The sequence below is a fragment of the Dermacentor variabilis genome, chromosome 8, assembly GCF_050947875.1.
Source record: "Dermacentor variabilis isolate Ectoservices chromosome 8, ASM5094787v1, whole genome shotgun sequence".
NCBI lineage: Eukaryota > Metazoa > Arthropoda > Arachnida > Ixodida > Ixodidae > Dermacentor > Dermacentor variabilis.
Genome location: NC_134575.1, coordinates 107,212,327 through 107,231,862, shown reverse-complemented (window position 1 = coordinate 107,231,862; position 19,536 = coordinate 107,212,327). Strand labels below are relative to the sequence as shown.

General features: G+C 46.2%; 1 protein-coding gene across 1 annotated transcript; it reads left to right on the top strand.

The window, feature by feature from the left end:
* The first annotated feature begins 11,866 nt into the window (after positions 1-11,866).
* Positions 11,867-12,502, top strand: LOC142591520 (uncharacterized). The gene has a single exon (XM_075703844.1). The coding sequence runs from the start codon at positions 11,867-11,869 to the stop codon at positions 12,500-12,502; it is 636 nt and encodes a 211-aa protein (XP_075559959.1).
* Positions 12,503-19,536: the final 7,034 nt, after the last annotated feature.

Here is a 19,536-nt window from a genome sequence, read left to right as displayed (position 1 = left end):
TGTGGGCTTCTTTTATTTGCAACTTGCGGGGGTTTGGGGAATTCGACGTGCCATTGCGCGGGCGCATTTCACCTGTTACTGCCTAAAACCCCTCCATCCACACGCCACCGCCGCTTTCTTAAGTAGCGACCAACCTTTGTTGTGCGCCGCCTTTCCTCCTCACACCAAATCCGGTTCCGGCATTGCCGGTTTAAAAATTTCCGGTTCCGCCGTTTCCGCTTCCTGTAGTTGCGTTGCGGTAATTTCCGCTTTGACTGCTGTTAGACGATGGTGAGACTAAAGTCACTTGATAATTTGAAAGTAGCGACACTCTTTGCTCTGCCGCCGCCGCGCGACCTCCTCGCCCCTTGCGCGTTCGCCCGCGGCAACCAGTTTTGCCCCGTTTTTCTGCACGACGATTGGTCTCCCTGCCGTTGCGCTTGGAAACGCGCGGATCTTGAGTTTTGCTTGTGTTTTTCTTTTTCGTTCGCGCCATTTTCCTCCTGAGCCCAGCTGGCTCGGCGCTTTAGATCGGCGTAGCGAACGTTGTACGCTGTGTTTGCTATGTGCTAGCGCTATACCGGGCTGTTGCGCATATAACTGCAGCAAGGAACCTCAAGATGGTTATGCCGTTTTTATGATACCACAAGGAAAGCGTGACGGCTTGCGCAGGAAGCAGTGGCTGCATGACACTGGCCAAAAGAACTTTGTTCCGACAAAGAACAGCGTTGTTTGCGAGCTGAGGCGTCTTATAGCTCGTAGCAAAGCATCCCGTAATGCTGCATTTTTTTTTCATTCTTCCGGCCTGCTCAACAACGTTTTTGTTGCGGTTGTCCTCACTATGCTTAATATTCTGGGGTGGTTAAGGTCGATTAATGTGGATTAAGGTGAATTAGGGTTGATAAAGGAGGTTAAGACCGATTAGGGTGAATTAGGGTAGATTAAGGTGGATTGGGGACCATGGAGCTGGATTAGGTTTGATATGGGTGGATTAGGGTGTATTAAGGTAGATTGAGCAGTATTAAGTTGGATTAAAGTGCATTATTAAGGATTAAGGGGATGAAGGAGGATTAAGGAGGATTATGATGGATTAGGTGTGATAAAGGAGGATTAAGACCGTATAGGGTAGGCTAAGGTGCATTAGTGGCAATGTAGGTTGATTAGGTTGTATTAAGGTGGATTGGGAGTATTAAGCTGGATTAAGGTGGATGAACGAGCATTAAGGTGGCTTAGGGTGGACTAAGGTGAATTAGGGTTCACTGAGTATTAAGACCGATTAGTCTACCATAATGCACATTAATCCACCGAATCCACATTCATCGACCCTAATCCTCCTTCATTCACTTTAATCAACCATAATCCACGAAAGTCCTCCTTAATGCACCCTAATCCACCTTTATCGACCTTAATCTACTCTAACCCTCCTTAATGCACTTTAATCCTCCTTAATCAATCCTAATGTTTCCTCATTCACTTTAATTGACTCTAATCCACTATAATCGTCCTTAATTCACCTTAATTCATCCGAATACACATTCATCCACCTTAATCCACTCTAATCAGCCTTCATTCACTTTAATTCACCCTAGCCCACCATAATCCTCCTTAATGCACCTTAATCCTTCTTAATCCCTCCTTATACTTGTTCATGTACTTTAATACACCCTAATCCACTATAATCGTCCTTAATGCACCTCAACGCACCTTCATCCACTTTAATTCACCTTCATCGACCTTAATCCAACCTAGTCCTCCTTTATGCACCGTAATCCACCTTCATTCACCCTAATGCACCTTCATCGACTTTAATCCACCTTAATACTCCTTAATACACCCGAATTCATCTTAATCCAATGACTAATCAATCATTACTTTGCTAGTCAATAATCATCTCTTATATGCGGCTGCAGAAGCTTCGGTTCGCTTCCCTCTTGCTTTGGTAACGTGGTATTTTCTGTAGCTCACAACGGGACCTTGAAACAGAGGTCTAAGGCTTTCGCTTAATGAGCCACACACAGAAGGATGTGTGACAAGCAATACTAGATCAGACGCACGAAGTAAAGCATCTGATCATGCGGCAGAAAAATTGTCTGGAGTATAGAACTCGCCTCAAAGCTCCCTTTACATCGGTATACCCCGTTCATACGGCTCTAAGAAAAACCCAACTTCCTCATAAACGTTGCCTCCAGCATTATCGGCGCTGTTATTAGCATTTCTCAAAATTTTCAACCCCACTGGGGCGCGCGACTGGCCCAAAATAACACGCCTCCATAGAATCCTGCGGCCCGTCCGCGGGAGCCCAGGAGGAAAAGCGCGCCGTGCGCAGCCGGCCGGTGTGGTGAATCGAGGAGGAAAGCGCCGCGAGGAGGAAAGTGTCGCTACTTTCAAAGTATCAAGGAGCTTTAGGTGAGACGGCCGCGCGTGCTTAGCAGAGCTGTGGCAGTCACCATAAGAAGAATGCAAAGGGGACAAGCTGTTGTATTCCGCTGCACTAGTATTCGCGGTCGCTGTTTTCCAAATGCACGAAAAACGGCAGTGGTCTCCAAGCGCCCGGGCACTACATTACACTGTACGTTGTCGCTCATGGCACAACCCGTCGCAGGTTGACGCGAAGCAGAAAACACGAGCAGATCGCTGATTACAATAGGCGGTGGTTCTTGGACGGAATCGCATTCACAGTTTAAACCGCAGCTGGTGCAATTAAAGCCTCTCCATCGACGCGAAAGTAAACAACGCCAAAAAGCAGCGTCACTTCCATTCGGAACACGAAGCTGCAGCTGCGTAAGTTCCGCTTGACGCCGGAAGCTAAGGCGGTGAGTGGGAGAGGATCGTGGAGGAGGAGAGCAGGTAGGCGGTACTTTACCTGGTCGGCGGAAACGTGTATGGAGGGACTTTATTTCTGCCATCCCTACGCCTCACTCCCTTCTCGCTCCGAACCAGTTGTCAGCGGTGGCACTCCACTAGCGATGGTTCGCAGTGAGGCCGGACCTACGACGTCACGAAGCGGCCCCTGGCGGCTACTCTCGGGGACTTAGCGCGGATCTTCTCCCTTGAAACTGCGCCGGGTACGTACATGCTTCCTCTCGTCCGCCGACACCTTTGTGACTAGGACTGAGCTCACGCACGGTGCCTTTGCCCATGCGGGGAGCGCGTGCCTTGTGTCTATCCTGTTCGGACGCTGAGCCGAAGACTGGGCGCCTAGTGCTCACGCGAGGTCCTACTACGCCGAGCCGCACTTATCGGAGGCCCAAGCCGAAGGAGATTGCCCGAGCACTCGCGATTTGGCCCATTGGTTATCGCGAGAGCAAGTAGCATAGCTGCCGGGACTTTTCCTAGCGGCGTGTCCCAGCTTGAGCCGGTGCTCTTGCAGCGACGTGCTACAGGCGCCCGTGACTGTATTTTCGCCCTTGGTGCGGGACCCCTTTGGTTCCCTGCCGACTCGGGACTGCGCGTTTGTGCAGTGTCGGGTGCTGTTGGATAAAATAAACGGTTTCTGTCAATTCAGAGCAACACTGTGTCCTTGCGTGCGTCGCTCGGTAGCCCCTTGCGGCCTGAGCTTGCGCGCAGTGGCCCTAGAGGCTGACGGGTGACGCGGAGTGGCACATGGCGGAGTGGCACTCAAGCTAAGTCACATGCTGAAGGCTAACTATGAAAATGGGAAAGAATGCTCATGACCTATGAAGTTCTACCAGCTGCTCTTATCTTGCTCGGGGCGTGGCGGTTGCGTTTTGAGAGTTGTATTGTTGATTCTGCCAGGATGACGTCCCTGTTGAACTTTCGCAACACTTGCACCTGGAAATCTAAGCTCATTAGCGGTAGTCAGAGCGATTTTTTCTCTTCTGTGCAAGAAAACAGCAAAAGTTGCCAACATGGCAAAACGAGCGGAATGGTAAAACAAGAAACCCTATTCCTAGTTTTCACCTCCCCTAGTACACTGCATCCCAAGGGTTGGAGTGTCGCCTGACACCGGCAAAAATGCCGAGAGCAAGTGGGGCTATACTAATCCAGGTACAACCAAATTAGGAAGACCCACTACGCTTCAACAAAGATGCTCCCTCACCAGAACAAGAATTGGCCTCCCAGATGCAGTTGTTGGCCACTACCTCCCTCATGATTCCTTGAATAAACTCATGGCCCTCAGTCCCCAGCAGCTGCGCAGCACCTGACCAAGGCGGCGGTCAGGCCTATAACGCAGCAGAGTGTGCTAAGAATCTCTGGAGCCGGACTAGCCGCCAATAGAAACTGACCCTTGCAACGTTTAACACCTGAACCCTCTCGATTAAAGCTAGCCTTGCAGGACTCTTCGAGGAAATATCAGGCATTGTTTGGGATATAATTGACCTTAGTGACGTTAAACAAACTGGTGAGACTTATAGTGCTGACAAATTGCCACGTCCTCTGCTATAGAGGACTACCCGATAAGAAGCAGTTAGGAGTAGGATTCCTAATGCATAAGGACATAGCGGGCAACATTGATTAATTCTACAGCATTAATGAGAGGGCAGCAGTAGTAATCAAACTTAATAAGAGGTATATATTACAGGTACTACAAGCCTACGCTCCAACATCCAGTCACGATGATGATGAAGTAGCTGACTTTTATAAAGATGTTGAATTAGCAATGAGAAAAGCGCATACTATGTTTACTGTACTCATGGGTGACCTCCATGCAAAAGTGGGGGAAAAGCAGACTGGTGAACAAGCAATTGGCAACTATGGCGTGGATTCTGGAACACCCGAGGATGGATGGCAGAATTTGCTGAAAGGAATGAGCTGCGAATAATGAACACCGTTTACAGGAAGCGTTGGAACAAAAAGGAGACCAGGACCCTTCCTGCCTATCCCAGCATGTTGCAGGATGTAGCAGTGTTATGTAGGATAAAATGCAGTGATCATAGATTAGTGAGGGCTAGGATTCACCTCAATTTGAAGAGACAAAATGTAAAATTGGTCAAGAAGAAACAAAACCTAAATGCAGTAAGGGCAAAAGCAGACCAATTCAGGTTGGCACTTGCAAACAAATAAGCAGCCTCAGAACAGAAAGACAAAGATGACATGGAGGCAATCAATGAAACCATAACTTGGCTGGCTTCAGAAGCAGCAATTGAAGTCGGAGGTAAGGCATCAAGGCAAGAAGTAGGTAATCTGTCCGAAGTAACAAAGGACCTAATAAAGAAATGACAAAGAATGAAAGTGTCCAACTCAAGAGATCAGGTAGAATTCGCGGAACTGTCAAAACTAATCAACAGCGAGAGAATACGGAATATTCGAAATTATAACGTGAGAAAGACTGAGGAAGTAAGGAAACGGACGCAGCCTGAGATCAGTGAGAAGGAAGCTTGGCATGGCACTAACCAAGATGTATGCACTGAAATATAAGCAGGTTAATATGATCTACAATGTCGAAGATATAGTAAGAGCAGCGAAATAATTCAATTAGGAGCTGTACAGTACCCAAAGCAGCTACGATACCTCTATTGGAAGTAGTAATGAACAGGTTACAGAGGCTCCTTCTATAACTAGCGATGAAGTTAGAAGGGCCTTGCAAGACATGATACGAAGGAAAGCGACAGGAGAAAATGGACTACCAGTCGATTTAATCAAAGATGGAGGAGTTATAATGCTTGAAAAACTAGCGGCCCTTTATACGAACTGTTTATCGGCTTCAAGGGTCCCAGAGAATTGGAAGAATGTCAAAATTATACTAATCCACAAAAAGGGAGTCTTCAATAATTGAAAACTTATAGGCCCATTGGCTTACTTCCAGTATTATATAAAATATTCAGTAAGATAAGTCCCAATAGAATAAGGGCAACACTGGGCTTTAGCCAAACAAGGGAACAGCTGCCTTCAGGAACGGATACTCTACAATGGGTCACATCTATGTCATTAATCAGGTAATCGCCATACCTGCAAAGTACAATCAGCCTCTCTATATGGCTTTCATAGATTACGAAAAGGCATTGCCGTCTCAGGAACTGATCAAAGCGCAGACACTCACCCTCAGACTTTTGCAGACGCGGATATACCCCAACCCATTTTTATTACACTTGACCTTTCCAGACACGTATACTAGCAATACCTGTCCTTAGTACGGCTATTCAGCCAACTTGGAACATATGCTCTGGCGGTGCCCCTCGTTGCGAAACACAGATCAAGCAGACCATTCAAGGTCGAATACCTCACTGCGAAGCACCGACTGCGAGGACCAAATCTGGGCCGTCCAGTGAGCCCAGGATGCGGCGGCAAGGCTCGGCCTGCCTGTCCCAACGTATCTCAGGACTGTCAATAAAGTTTTTCCAACCATCTATCCATTTGATTCAGTAGAGATTCCAACAGTCTAGAGGCATTACGTAATCAATGAGCACAGGACGCTTACGTAAATATCTTGAAATTATCTACAGAGATTCCATAGCTACCTTAATTATTCACAAGTAGGAAGATACGAATAAAGAAAAGGGTCGGACAAGGAGACACAATCAATCCAATGCTATTCACTGCGTGGTTGGAACATGTACTCAAGCTATTAAACTTGGAAGGCTTAGGAGTAAGCATCAACTGTGAATATCTCAGCAACCTTAGATTTTCTGGTGACATTGTCCTGTTCAGCAACAGTGAGGACGAATTACAACAAATGATTTAGGACCTTAACAGAGAGAGTATAAAAGTGGGTTTCAAGGTTAATATGCAGAAGACAAAGATAATGATCAATAGCCGGGCAAGGAAACAAGTGTTCAAGATCGCCAGTCAACCTCTAGAGCCTGTGAAGAAGTACATTTACCTAGGTAAATTACTCACAGGGGAGCCTGATAATCAGAATGACATTTATTGAAGAATACAAATGGCTTGGAGCGCATTCAGTAGACATACTCAGATCCTTAATGAAAGCTTATCATTGTCACTAAAAAGAAAGATGTACAATCAATGCATTCTACCGTTGCTAAAATATGGGGCTAAAATTTGCAGACTGGCAAAGAAGCTCTAAAACAAGTTAAGGACCGCACAAAGAGCGATGTAACGAAGAATGATGGGCGTGACGTTAAGGGACAGGAAGAGAGCGGTGTAGATCAGAGAGCAAACGGGCATAGCCGATATTCTAATCGACATTACCAGAAAGAAATGGTGCTGAACAGGGCATGTAATGCGTAGGTTAGATAACCAGTTGAGCGTTAGGGTTACAGAATGGGTGCCAAGAGAAGGGAAACCCAGTTGAAGACTGCAAAAGACTAGGTGAGGTGATAAAATTAAGAAATTCGTAGGCGCAAGTTGGACTCGGTTGGGGCAGAACAGGGGTAATTGGATATCGGAAAAGCAGAGACCTTCGTCCTGCAGTGGAGTTAAAATAGGTTGAGAATGAAGATGATGATTAGTATGATGATGATGATGATAAAGTTCGTATACATAATTATTCTAAATTCCGCTTCGTGTTGAAGACACTATAGTGATGAAGCAGTTGCGCTGCTTTTGGCTTCTTGCTTTTCATGCTTAATGATTGGTTTGAAGGTGCCGCCTAGAGATCAATAATCTCTGAAGCCAAACATTTACTATGCAGGCATTCTTAGGATACTTAACAGAATATCAGGGGCTATCTATCTATCTATCTATCTATCTATCTATCTATCTATCTATCTATCTATCTATCTATCTGTCTGTTTATCTATCTATCTATCTATCTATCTATCTATCTATCTGTTTATCTATCTATCTATCTATCTAATCTAATCTAATCTAATCGAAGCCGTTGTGCCGCCATTCTCGGTCACTCTGTCGTCCATGGTCGAACATTGGAGCATAGCGCTGCTGTGCTGAGGGAACGGTGTTCAAAATCAACCGTCGGACCAACTTGAGTCGCTGACTACCAATTTTGTGCCACAGAAAAAACTTTCGAATTACGTTAAGCTACCGGCGTGTCCTCAACGCAATGTTACTGGAAGCTTCTCAACGCCACTGTAAAAAATAAATAATTCGTTTTGTTTCCGTAACATATGATCCATATTTTCATTTTAGTTCTCTGCATAATTGTTGGAGCATCCTGTGATCGTGAATAATAGGGTTTCATGGTGCAAGGGCAAGTAATGGCCAAATAGTACCAAGAACTGGCGATGTAGTCAATGATCTGGTCAATGTCAAAGGGTTTGTGTGACGCCACTGTATAGTGGCATAATAACTTTACTGTAATGTGCGTAAAATATATATGTAATAGAAATATGGCATTGGGGCACCCTGTCTATGCATTCCACTGCAGGTAGCAGAGGCTCAACCGTGCACAATGCCGTTTTCGAAGATCTAAATATTAAAGAAAATTCGGGAGCTTTACATGCGAAAACCACGATATAGTTATAACACGCGCCTACTGGGCGACTCCGAGTTTTTTCCACTACCTTTCGCCCCCGTCTAAATGCGGGTGACGCGGGCATGGGAATTTCACTTCTTACCAAATGTTCACTATACCTCGTTTTTTATGGACAAGCCATCTTTTAGCATCATGCATTGGTACGCATTTTGCGGTGGTATGCAAACAGCTCTGCAACGTCATTCAAGTGTGTCTATGCCCACTCACGCTCGTTGCAGAGCCATCTCCATGCACGCGCACGCTAAAAGCCAAGTAAGAAAGTTAAAAAAATACGCACCGCCCGTAATAGCAGCCATGCCGCTCCTATCTTCCGTGGCGCCGTGTGCTTACCGGCTTGTTAGTTGCAGCACGTGGTTTGCGATTACACCTTGCGGGTAGAATCCTCCCAGCGCTGGCACCGGGAAAGCCGAATGCTATAGTGGTAATGGGGCCTGCGGTTTCTCGTCTGGTAATAAAAGCAGCAAATGTTGCCATGACGATCAGAATGGTGAAACAAGAGACCTTCATCGCTTGCAAGCTTACGTTTGAATATCCTTTATCTTTAGCGCCGTGTCGTCGTTTTATACCTTCTTTTGTCCTTGTGTTGCACTGTTACGGACCATACTATGAACCCCAACCAACTGGCCCGACTTGCTGTCTTGATCCGTCCATTACCTAGCCCCGAGTATTTTATACCAATCCATAATAAGCACACGTATAAAGAACGTCGTTACTAAATTCTGCTTGCTTTGTTCTGCCTCATTTCGTGCATTTTCCTCGTTCTTCTTGTTTTCAACATGTTACAGTTTTTTTTTTTTGCGGAAAGCTGGAGCGCACATCAGTATTGTTATGCTGAGAGTTAAGCAAAGTCCGGTGCTTCTCTGTCATATGCGACACAGTCGCGAACCGGTTTGCAGCTATGAGTGCTTGCTCAACCTTTTGAGCTTCTCTCGTGCAGTAGAATATATACACTTTATAGTGCTGGGTTTCAAGGTGACTCACATGAATTCACCGCTTCTTCTGCGTTCTCCTGTAAAACTGCAGCAAAGAAGGTTGCAGAGCTCTCTGGAATAAGCATGCAAGTTAGCCTCTGCTGGCCGATGGTTGATTGCACTATAGCAATGCTGCACCACGTTGCGGCTAATTTGGGCTGTATATCAAGCTTTGTCATTGACGTTAGATGGTCTGAAAGAATGCCATCTTTACATGCTCGAGCATGTAAAGCCACAAGAAACACGCGTTGATAGTCTATGAGAGAAAGTTAGCGAAAGTTTATCTTCGGTGCAAATTTTTTTGTACAAGATAACGAAAAATGTTAAATAGAGTAAATACAATAAAAGACCGGCCGTCAGACTCATTACCTTCGGTAAATAATGAAGGAAACAGCCGCTAAGACCACTCAGACTTTCTCAGTGCACGTTTCCAGCATCTCTATTTCATCGCAATATTCTGAAACATTTCTTATAGGGACAAACAATCAGCAGAACAATAGCCTTTAGAGCAGAAATACGCACAAGTTTAGGCGTATAATGATCCATTTAACACAGCAGAGCTTCAGGCATCGCTGGAAAGCTGCGACAAATCTGCTCTGGTATGTGATCGTAATAATCATCAAATTATAAAAGCGCTAAAACTCAGAAAGCCAGAGAGATCTCAGGTATTTTTTCAACGCCGTATGGTCATCCGGGTATATTCGTCTGCTTGCAAAGCGGCTATTATAATCGAAATTCCTAAAGAGGTGAACGACGTGTGGCAAAGCGTGAGACGAACTGTTTCGCACATGTTTATTTGGGTCGTAGCTCGAGCGTAGGCGACCACGAGCCCGGTGCACTGATGTCGACATGTCCGGATGTTTCTCTCGGGTGCGAAGGAGCTCAAACGCGGGAAGCATGCGGAGCCGCAGCTTTATGTTCCTTAGTGTGCCGGTGTCGTCTCGCCATAGACCAGTACTTAGGCAACAGTTACAGGCATATAGTGTCGACGAGCGGCCTTTGCAAGCTGTTTCGGTGACCGATGCACTTTCTGGAGAGCAACAAATTTATCAAGTCCTATCAATGATTGCTCATGTTCAGGGTGGGTTCTGGTGGAATTTTTAGCCATCGAGAAAGCCTTCACCATCACACGATACTTCGGAAATTTACGTGATCTCTCTGCGCCGAGTGTCTGCGCTAACGTGTTCAACATTACTGAAAGCTACCAGTCTAGCCATGCGTTCTATGTAAGAGTGGGCAATATTTCATCTACATCTTTCACCGAAGAGACTGGTCTGCTGCAAGGGGGCGTACACTTAGCTCCACACCCTTCATTCTGAAAATGAATTCACGGCATTCAGTCAGCCAACTACCGGTAGAGTTTGCATGAAACAATTTGTCATAATAGGCAGGAGAAAATGGGTTTAAATTAAACACCCAGAAAAGCACTTACTCACTCTTCTCAAACAAAACAGCTGTAATGCCGCTATCATGTACTGCGATTAATAGTAATCTGCTCTTTTTCAGCAGCGAACATAAATCTCTAAGAACCATTTTAGAGAGCAAGCTTACACTTAACCCCCGTATTAAATATGTGAGTGCGAAGTCTCGTAAAACAATATGCTTCTGCCACTCACTACAAGGGGTACTTCCTGAAAGTGTGCAAGAATCTTGTCTGCTCACCGCCTTGACTACGCTGCTATAATCTGTAGTTCCACACCAAGTGCAACAAAAAAATCCTAAGCCCCGTTTTTCATCAAGGTGCCGGCTTTGCGAGCGGTTCCTTCAGGACAAGCCCAATACAGAGGCTGTACGTAAAGTGAAATGAGTGGCTTCTTCGTCTACAGCAGTAATAGTTAGGTTTTAATTCTGTTGAAAGTACATGCAAAGAAAGAAGACCCCTCTTACTCAACCATAGATAATACGGCCTCTACCGTACATTATTCTAACCAACCTAACGCAAAAGAACATTTCTCGCTGGATGTAAGGAGCCTAGGCGAAGAACATTTTATACTGTACCACTTTTATGAACATTGCTAAATGGCCCCAGCTAAGCCGTTGGCGCCATAACACCAGCAGCTTGTGGTTCTTCGCTTGTAGAGGTCACAAATTTGGCTCGAGAGGCACACCTGAAGATACAATTCCTCGAATTTCAGGCAAAGCCCGGAGTATTACACTGACGATTTAAGGTACGGCATGTCTGATGCAGCTCTCGGTCAATCCTTCTCGGAGTCCGATGTTCTGCATCCGGAAACGAATATCTTCCCGGCTGAAGCCTATGCAGTACTGTCTGCTGTAAAAAATTTCAAGAAAATAAATGCACAAAAAAACATTGTGGTGGCCTCACGGTCGCACAGCAGCAGCCAGACACCCTTTCTCCTTTTTGACTCGATAAAATATTATCGCGGACTGTGCGGGAAAGGGAAGTGGTACGAGGGTGTGCAACCGAGCCGTAGAGGCTGAACGAACACAAAAATATAGTTGTTGCTTGTTCTTCAGGGACGCATCACTCGCTTCTTTCTGCTGATTTAAACCGCACTCGCGTCCGGCACTACACTGGTGACCCGAACGAGCAGCAAGTACTATGGACAAACCTCAAGGCACCGAAATTCCGACACTCTCCGGCGTCGACGTCAAACTGCCTCCGGTTTGGTCTGCGGACCCTGCATTGTGGTTCATTCAGGTGGAATCACAATTCGCTGCACGGCGTATCACAGCAAATTCCACGAAACACCATTATGCGGTGAGCAGTCTGCCTCCATCGACCGCTAGCGAAATTCGAGACCTGCTACTTTCCCCATCAGCAGACAACATTTACGAAGCGCTAAAGACAACACTCATTCGCGGGATAACGCACCCCGAAAGCCAGCGGCTAGAAGAGCTTCTCCACGAAGCCAACCTCGGCGACAGGACGCCAAGCCAGCTGCTGCGTCATATGCAGCAATTATTGGGCAGCAAAATAGATGGTCTTGACAGCCTGCTGCTCCGAGAAATATTTCTACAGAAAATCCCCCGGAACTTCAGAATGGTAATGACTGCCTCAAATGAGAACGATCTATCCAGGCTGGCCGAGTTAGCCCACAAGCTCATGGCGGTAGCTGCCACATCTGTCGCGGCCGTCACAAGCGAACCGTCTCCACTTGAGCAGCTTCAAGAGGTGAAGAACGTAATCTCGCGCCTCGTGGACTCCGTGGCCGCTCTCCATACCGCGTCAGCATGACCAGCCAGCGTGCACCGCAGTCGCCTATAAAACCCCCAAAACTAAGTTGGTACCATCGCAAGTTCTGAAAGGCTGCACGCAAATGCGTACCACCCTGCGAGCTCTCCGGAAACGCCCTGGGGAGGCGCTGAGGCCGGCCAGTGTTCCTGCTATGCAAGAACGTCGCTCGTCAGTCTTTTTCCTAACCGACCGCAACAGCCATTTCCGCTTCCTCGTCGACACAGGCCCCGAAGTGAGCGTACTTCCAGCATTGCCCACGGACCGAAAGCACCCGAACACATCGCCTTTGCAAGAAGTCAACAACGCGGCCATCGCCACGATGGAAACCGCTCTCTAACCATCAGTCTGGGCCTACAGACAACGGTACGATGGATTTTTATAGTCGCCGACGTGAAACTCGCCATTCTCGGGCCGGATTTTCTGCGCCACTTCGGAGTGTTAGTCGACGTGCGTAACCGGAGGTTACAGGACCCTATGTCACACAGCGATGTAAAAGGCAAGCCTTCACGACATACGCCGCTCAGCCCTGCGCTGATCAAGCCAGCAGGCCCAGTTCGTTTCACTTCCATACTGAGCGAATTCTCTGACCTGGTACACCAGCGTCCCGTAGCATCCCCCGTAAAACACGACGTGTTTCACCACATTGCTACTACTGGACCACCGGTTCACGCTCGACCACGTCAACTGTCGCCTGAGAAACTGGTGGTGGCACGATAGGAATTCGACCATATGTTGGAGTTGAGTATCATCCAACCTTCTTCAGTCCTTGGGCATCTCCCCTTCATCATCATCAGGCTGGTTACGCCCACTGCAGGGCAAAGGCCTCTCCCATACTTCTCCAACTACCCCGGTCATGTACTAATTGTGGCCATGTCCTCCCTGCAAACTTCTTAATCTCATCCGCCCACTTAACTTTCTGCCGTGCCCCGCTACGCTTCCCTTTCCTTGGAATCCAGTCCGTAACCCTTAATGACAATCGGTTATCTTCCCTCCTCATTACATGTCCTGCCCATGCCCCCCCCCCATTTCTTTTTCTTGATTTCAACTAAGATGTCATTACCTCGCGTTTGTTCCCTCGCCCAATCTGCTCTTATCTTATCCCTTAGCGTTACACCCATCATTCTTCTTTCCATAGCTGGTTGCGTCGTCCTCAATTTAAGTAGAACCCTTTTCGTAAGCATCCAGGTTTCTGCCCCGTAGGTGAGTACTGGTAAGACACAGCTATTATACACTTTTCTCTTGAGGGATAATGACAACCTGCTGTTCATGAGCTCAGAATACCTGCCAAACGCACCCCAGCCCATTCTTATTCGTCTGATAATTTCCGTCTCATGATCCGGATCCGCGGTCCCTACCTGCCCTAAGTAGATCTATTCCTTTACCACTTCCAGTGCCTCACTGCCTATTGTAAATTGCTGTCTCTTCCGAGACTGTTAAACATTATCTTAGTTTTCTGCAGATTAATTTTTAGATCCACTCTTCTACTTTGCCTCTCCAGGTCAGCGATCATTCATTGCAATTGGTCCCCTGATTTACTAAGCAAGGCAATGTCATAAGCGAATCGCAAGTTACTAAGGTATTCTCCATTAATTCTTATCCGAAATTCTTCCCAATCTAGGTCTCTGAATACCTCCTGTAAACACGCTGTGAATAGCATTGGAGAGATTGTACCTCCCTGCCTGACGCCTTTCTTTATTGGGATTTTCTTGCTTTCTTTATGGAGTACTATGGTGGTTGTGGAGCCGCAGTAGATATCTTTCAGTATTTTTACATACGGCTGTTCTACACCCTGATTCCGCAATGCCTGCATGACTGCTGAGATTTCGACTGAATTAAACGCTTTCTCGTAATCAATGAAAGCCATATATAAGGGTTGGTTATATTCCGCACATTTCTCTATCACTTCATAGATAATGTGAATATAATCCATTATTGAGTGGCCTTGATGAAATCCTGCCTGGTCCTTTGGTTGGCAGAAGTCTAAGGTATTCATCATTCTATTTGCGATTACCTTAGTAAATACTTTGTAGGCAATGGACAGTAAGCTGATCGGTATATAATTTTTGAAGTCTTTGGCGTCCCCTTTCTTATGGATTAGTATTATGTTGGCGTTCTTCCAAGATCCCGGCATGCTTGAGGTCATGGGGCATTGCGTATGCACGGTAGACAGTTTCTCTAGAACAATATGCCCACCATCCTTCAACCAATCTGATGTTACTTGATCCTCCCCAGCTGCCTTCCCCCTTTGCATAGCTCCCAAGGCTTTCTTTACTTCTTCGGGCGTTACTTGTGGCATTTCGAATTCCTCTAGACTATTCTCTCTTCCATTATCGTTGCGGGTGCCACTGGTACTGTATAAATCTCTATAGAACTCCTCAGCAACTTGAATTATCTCATCCATATTAGTAATGATATTGCCGACTTTGTCTCTGAGCGCATACATGATTATTGCCAATTGCTACTTTCTTCTTCACTGTTTTTAGGCTTTCTCCGTTCCTGAGAGCATGTTCAATTCTATCCATATTGTGCTTCTTTAAGTCAGCTGTCTTACGCTTGTTGGTTAACTTCGAAAGTCCTGCCAGTTCTATTCTAGCTGTAGGGTTAGAGGCTTTCATACATTGGCGTTTCTTGATCAGATCTTTCGTCTCCTGCGATAGCTTACTTGTAACCTGTCTAACGGAGTTACCACCGACTTCTATCGCACACTCCTTAATCATGAACACAAGATTGTCGCAATTGTCGCAAGATTGTCGCCTTTTGTAGGCAACTGTCAGATTCACTCGCCGCATCCGGCCCCTTCAGTGGGCCTCTTCGATTATGCAGTCCCGGATTATCCGCAAACCGTCCGCCGCTTGTCTGACTAGCCCTGACAGAAGAGCGCATCATGGTCACGTGATCCATCTCAAGAACTGCCAGACATATACAGTGACCGAAAGTCACTCTCCTGGTGGCCGTCATGCATTCGTTGTGATACCGACGCCGGGAGGCATCGCGGTCGTTTAAGCGTCGTCACTCCAGCTTCGGCTTTCAACTCGCGCTATGTCGTCGTTGTTACGCCACCATCGTTATACACTCTTCATGATATAGTCGTCGCGACACACTGGTCGTCATCCCATGGTAATCATGCCATTGTAATGCGATCAGCGTCACTCCGTCGTTGTTATACATTCGTCGTCATACCCTCACGGCCGTTCTATCGTCGCCATTATAATTCATCATGCTGTCGTCGCCATGCCACAGTTGTCCTAAAGCAGGGGCCCTATAACGTAAAACTATTCCAATATGTTTCTATTCCAATTTCCTGACGTCAAATTTGCGTAACCACCGACGCAAGCACCGGGCGGTCACCCTTAGGGTTGTCTGAAGAGACCAATCAAACGCTGTCCTCGTTCATAGGAAGTCACTTTTGTTTGCTTGAAAAACGAATAACATTACCTACACTCAGCGGCTTGTCTTATCTAATTGGCTGACAAGAGGCGAGGAGAAGGCTCAAGTGGAGAGGGATTCACTGGGGCAGAGCCAGTGCACTGAAAATCGATAACCTGATGAAGAGGGTGGTGGCGACGTCTGCGATTGGTCGGCTTTCCCTTATTTAGCTTGTGGTGGCTGGTCGAAAATCGTGGCGGCATGCAACGGAAGCTTAAGAAGACGCTAAAACTGACCCTCCTCAAAGAAGAGTTGGCAGAATGAGGTAGTAAACGTGCCGAAAGTGTTTGAAAACGTTACACGGTCACGCAAGATGTCTTATTATACGCAAATACACCCATGCTCTCCGGCAGGTGCGAGTAGCCAGCGTCTCAGCGATCGGCGGCAGCTATCTTTTATTCCTTTCGGAACGGGGCAGCCTGCGGCTATTCCGAAAAAAATTCAGTTTTGTTCGGCATATTAATGCATCTTTATCGCGTACACGTCACTTTGACGCGGTGAGTTTGTGTGGTTTTGTGACGTCGTGTGACAGGTAGGTGAAGTGGGTGCAGCCCGAAAACTTTTTACCAATAGCCGAGGGCTAATGGCGAAAAGAGGTCGAATCAGAAATAACTGTTTTTATTTTTTCTGTCAAATCATGCATAATCAGTGTGTACACATCATATGAGATGGGGAAGTATTGCGGTTTACGCGACGTCGCGTGACAGACAGGTGAAGTGGGGGATGGTCGAAAAAAGTTTTTGACCAATCGCGGAGGGCTGATAGCAAAATTGGAAAAGGAAAGTTTGAATAGTTTTACGTTATAGCGCCCCAGTTGTGATGCCGAGCGACGCACTTCTCTGCGGATTCGCTCGTTGCATAGGAGGGGCTCTCCTTCCAGACGACTGACAACCTGCCTCACGACAACAAAATTTGTGGTCACGCCCACCAGGAATGACGACAACCAGGCGCCCGCCAATGGCGTTAGCGACAGTGAACTGTTTTCAAAGTGAACCGCGACAAAATACGCCCCCTCATCTTCCCCCAGCCTCTCGGCGTAATAAAACGTATCTATTTAAAAAAACTTCACGTTAGCAATACACAACATTTCTATATGCAACGCGCGTCAAGACAGAAAAAAAACTGCAATAGTTATAGAACAACGAAAAATAATAAACAATAATATCGACATCGCTAACCATCAGGCAGATTGGTGGCTTAGAACGACAGACAGCTGGGGCGCTATAACGTAAAACTATTCCAAACTTTTCTATTCCAATTCTGCTATCAGCCCTCCAAGATTGGTGAAAAACTTCCACTTCACCTGTCTGTCACGCGATGTAACGAACACCGCGATAGCTCCCCATCTGATATGATGTGTACACACTGATTATGCATGATTTGACAGAAAAAAGAAAAACAGTTATTACTGATTCGACCTCTTTTCGCCATTAGCCCTCGGCTATTGGTAAAATGCTTTCGGGCTGCACCCACTTCACCTGCCTGTCACGCGACGTCACAAAACCTCACAAACTCACCGCGTCATAGTGACGTGTACGCGATAAAGATGTATTAATATGCCGAACAAAACTGAATTTTCTTCGGAATAGCCATAGGCTGCCCCGTTCCGAAAGGAATAAAAGATGGCTGCCGCCGATCGCTGAGACGCTGGCTACTCACACCTGCCGGCGAGCATGGGTGTATTTGCGTATAATAAAACTTCTTCCGTGGCCGTGTAAGGTTTTCGAGCACTTTCGGCACGTTTACCACCCCATTCGGCCAACTCTTCTTTCCTGAGGGTCAGTTTTAGCGTCATTCTTAAGGTTCCGTTGCATGCCGCCGTGATTTTCGACCAGCCACCACAAGCTAAGTAGGGGAAAGCCGACCAATCGCAGACGCCGGCACCAGCCTCTTCATCCGGTTATCGATTTTCTGTGCACTGGCTCTGCCCCAGTGAATCCCTCTCCACTTGACCGTGCTCCTCGCCTCTTCTCAGCCAATTAGATACGACAAGCCGCTCAGTGTAGGCAATGTTATTCGTTTTTCAAGCAAACAAAAGTGACCTCCTATGAACGAGGAGAGTGTTTGATTGGTCTGTTCAGACAACACTGCGGGTGACCGCCCGGTGCTTGCGTCGGTGGTTACGCAAATTGGACGTCAGGAGATTGGAATAGAAACATATTGGAATAGTTTTACGTTATAGGGCCCCCGAGCTAGTTGGTAAGGATTCATTATGCAAAAAAGAAGTGAGGCGTGCAGACAGGTCCACTTCTCTACTCTTGTGTCCTGTCTGCACGCCTCACTTCTTTTTTTGCATAAATATCGGTGGCCTCATCCAATGCCTAAGGCAACTTCGCTATCTTGTTGGTTGCAAGAAACTGGTTGTTGTTTCACGAATTCATGATAAAAATTTAGCCAGTCACAAGCTTTATATTTTTACAAAATTTTACGAATGTTTGGGGCGATATGCAGGCATATTTTGAAATGTGTTTGTCAGTTGCGGTTTAAAATAAATACATAAATAAATATGAAAATTGCGAAACCCAGGCTTTTAGTCCATTTAGAGGCGTTATATGAAACGCAATATACCCGCTACACTGAATGGGACGAAAATGGCAGAAACTTCATATTTATAGTGAATGAGTGCTACTCTACTGTTGATGCGTACCGAAACTGTAAAGCATGTGCGTTATTTGTGCATCTGAAAATTTTATACCTGAAAATAATTACTGAATACTCGTTTCCTACCAATCTCGATGCTTGATATGCTCTCAGTGAACTATTTTGTTGTATTTTGTTATAATGGCGCCCTGGTATGAGTTCAGTGAGCAAGTCCAATAATATGTTGAGGCTAATAGGTGCTTTCTTATCTAAGCGATGTTCTTCACTTGAATGTCACAGTGCACTGCTCAGTAGCTGTTGTCACGGGCCCCGCAAGAAGGCCAATAATATGAAGTGGCGCTGTGGAACTTCGGGTTATCGGTACGGGGGAAGCGTAAACCGCTTTAAATCGGCAATGCAATACTCGTGCCTTAGAGCAAAAATAGCGAGTAAAATTCACTAGTGCCTTGCTGACTGATTAAATGGTAATTATAGTTTATCCGTCATCTATAATGTACCCTTCTTAAGTGGAGTATAGTACGTACATAAGTATGCCAACATCATTGTAGTTCCGAAATTTCTGTTACGGGCCATAGGCACTTTCTTACATTCATATAAAAGCGCGCCCAAAGAAAGTCGTGTGTTGTACTTAAACTTACGACAAATATCGCAATGCTTTGGGCCTCTCATGCCTGGATTAAAAGAGGTTACCATGTGCCTGCTAGCCCCCACAAGTCAGGGAGGAATCGAAACAGAATGAAACGCGTGGGAGCTGCCTGAATGCCGACGTTATCCCACAACCGTATGCAGCACCAAGTTCTAAATCACTTTTGACGAAGAATTAATTTTGTTCTAGCATGTTTGACGTCATTCAATTCAACGTGGGCACATTTTATTTGCAACTTTAGAATCTTAATGGTCTCGGTGATAAAATTAGTGCACTTTGCAAGGTAGGTGCAGGGAAAGTTCGGCAGCGCAGCATATTAACAAATATATTTTTTTGTTCTTGATAAAGGTATGTGCCTCCT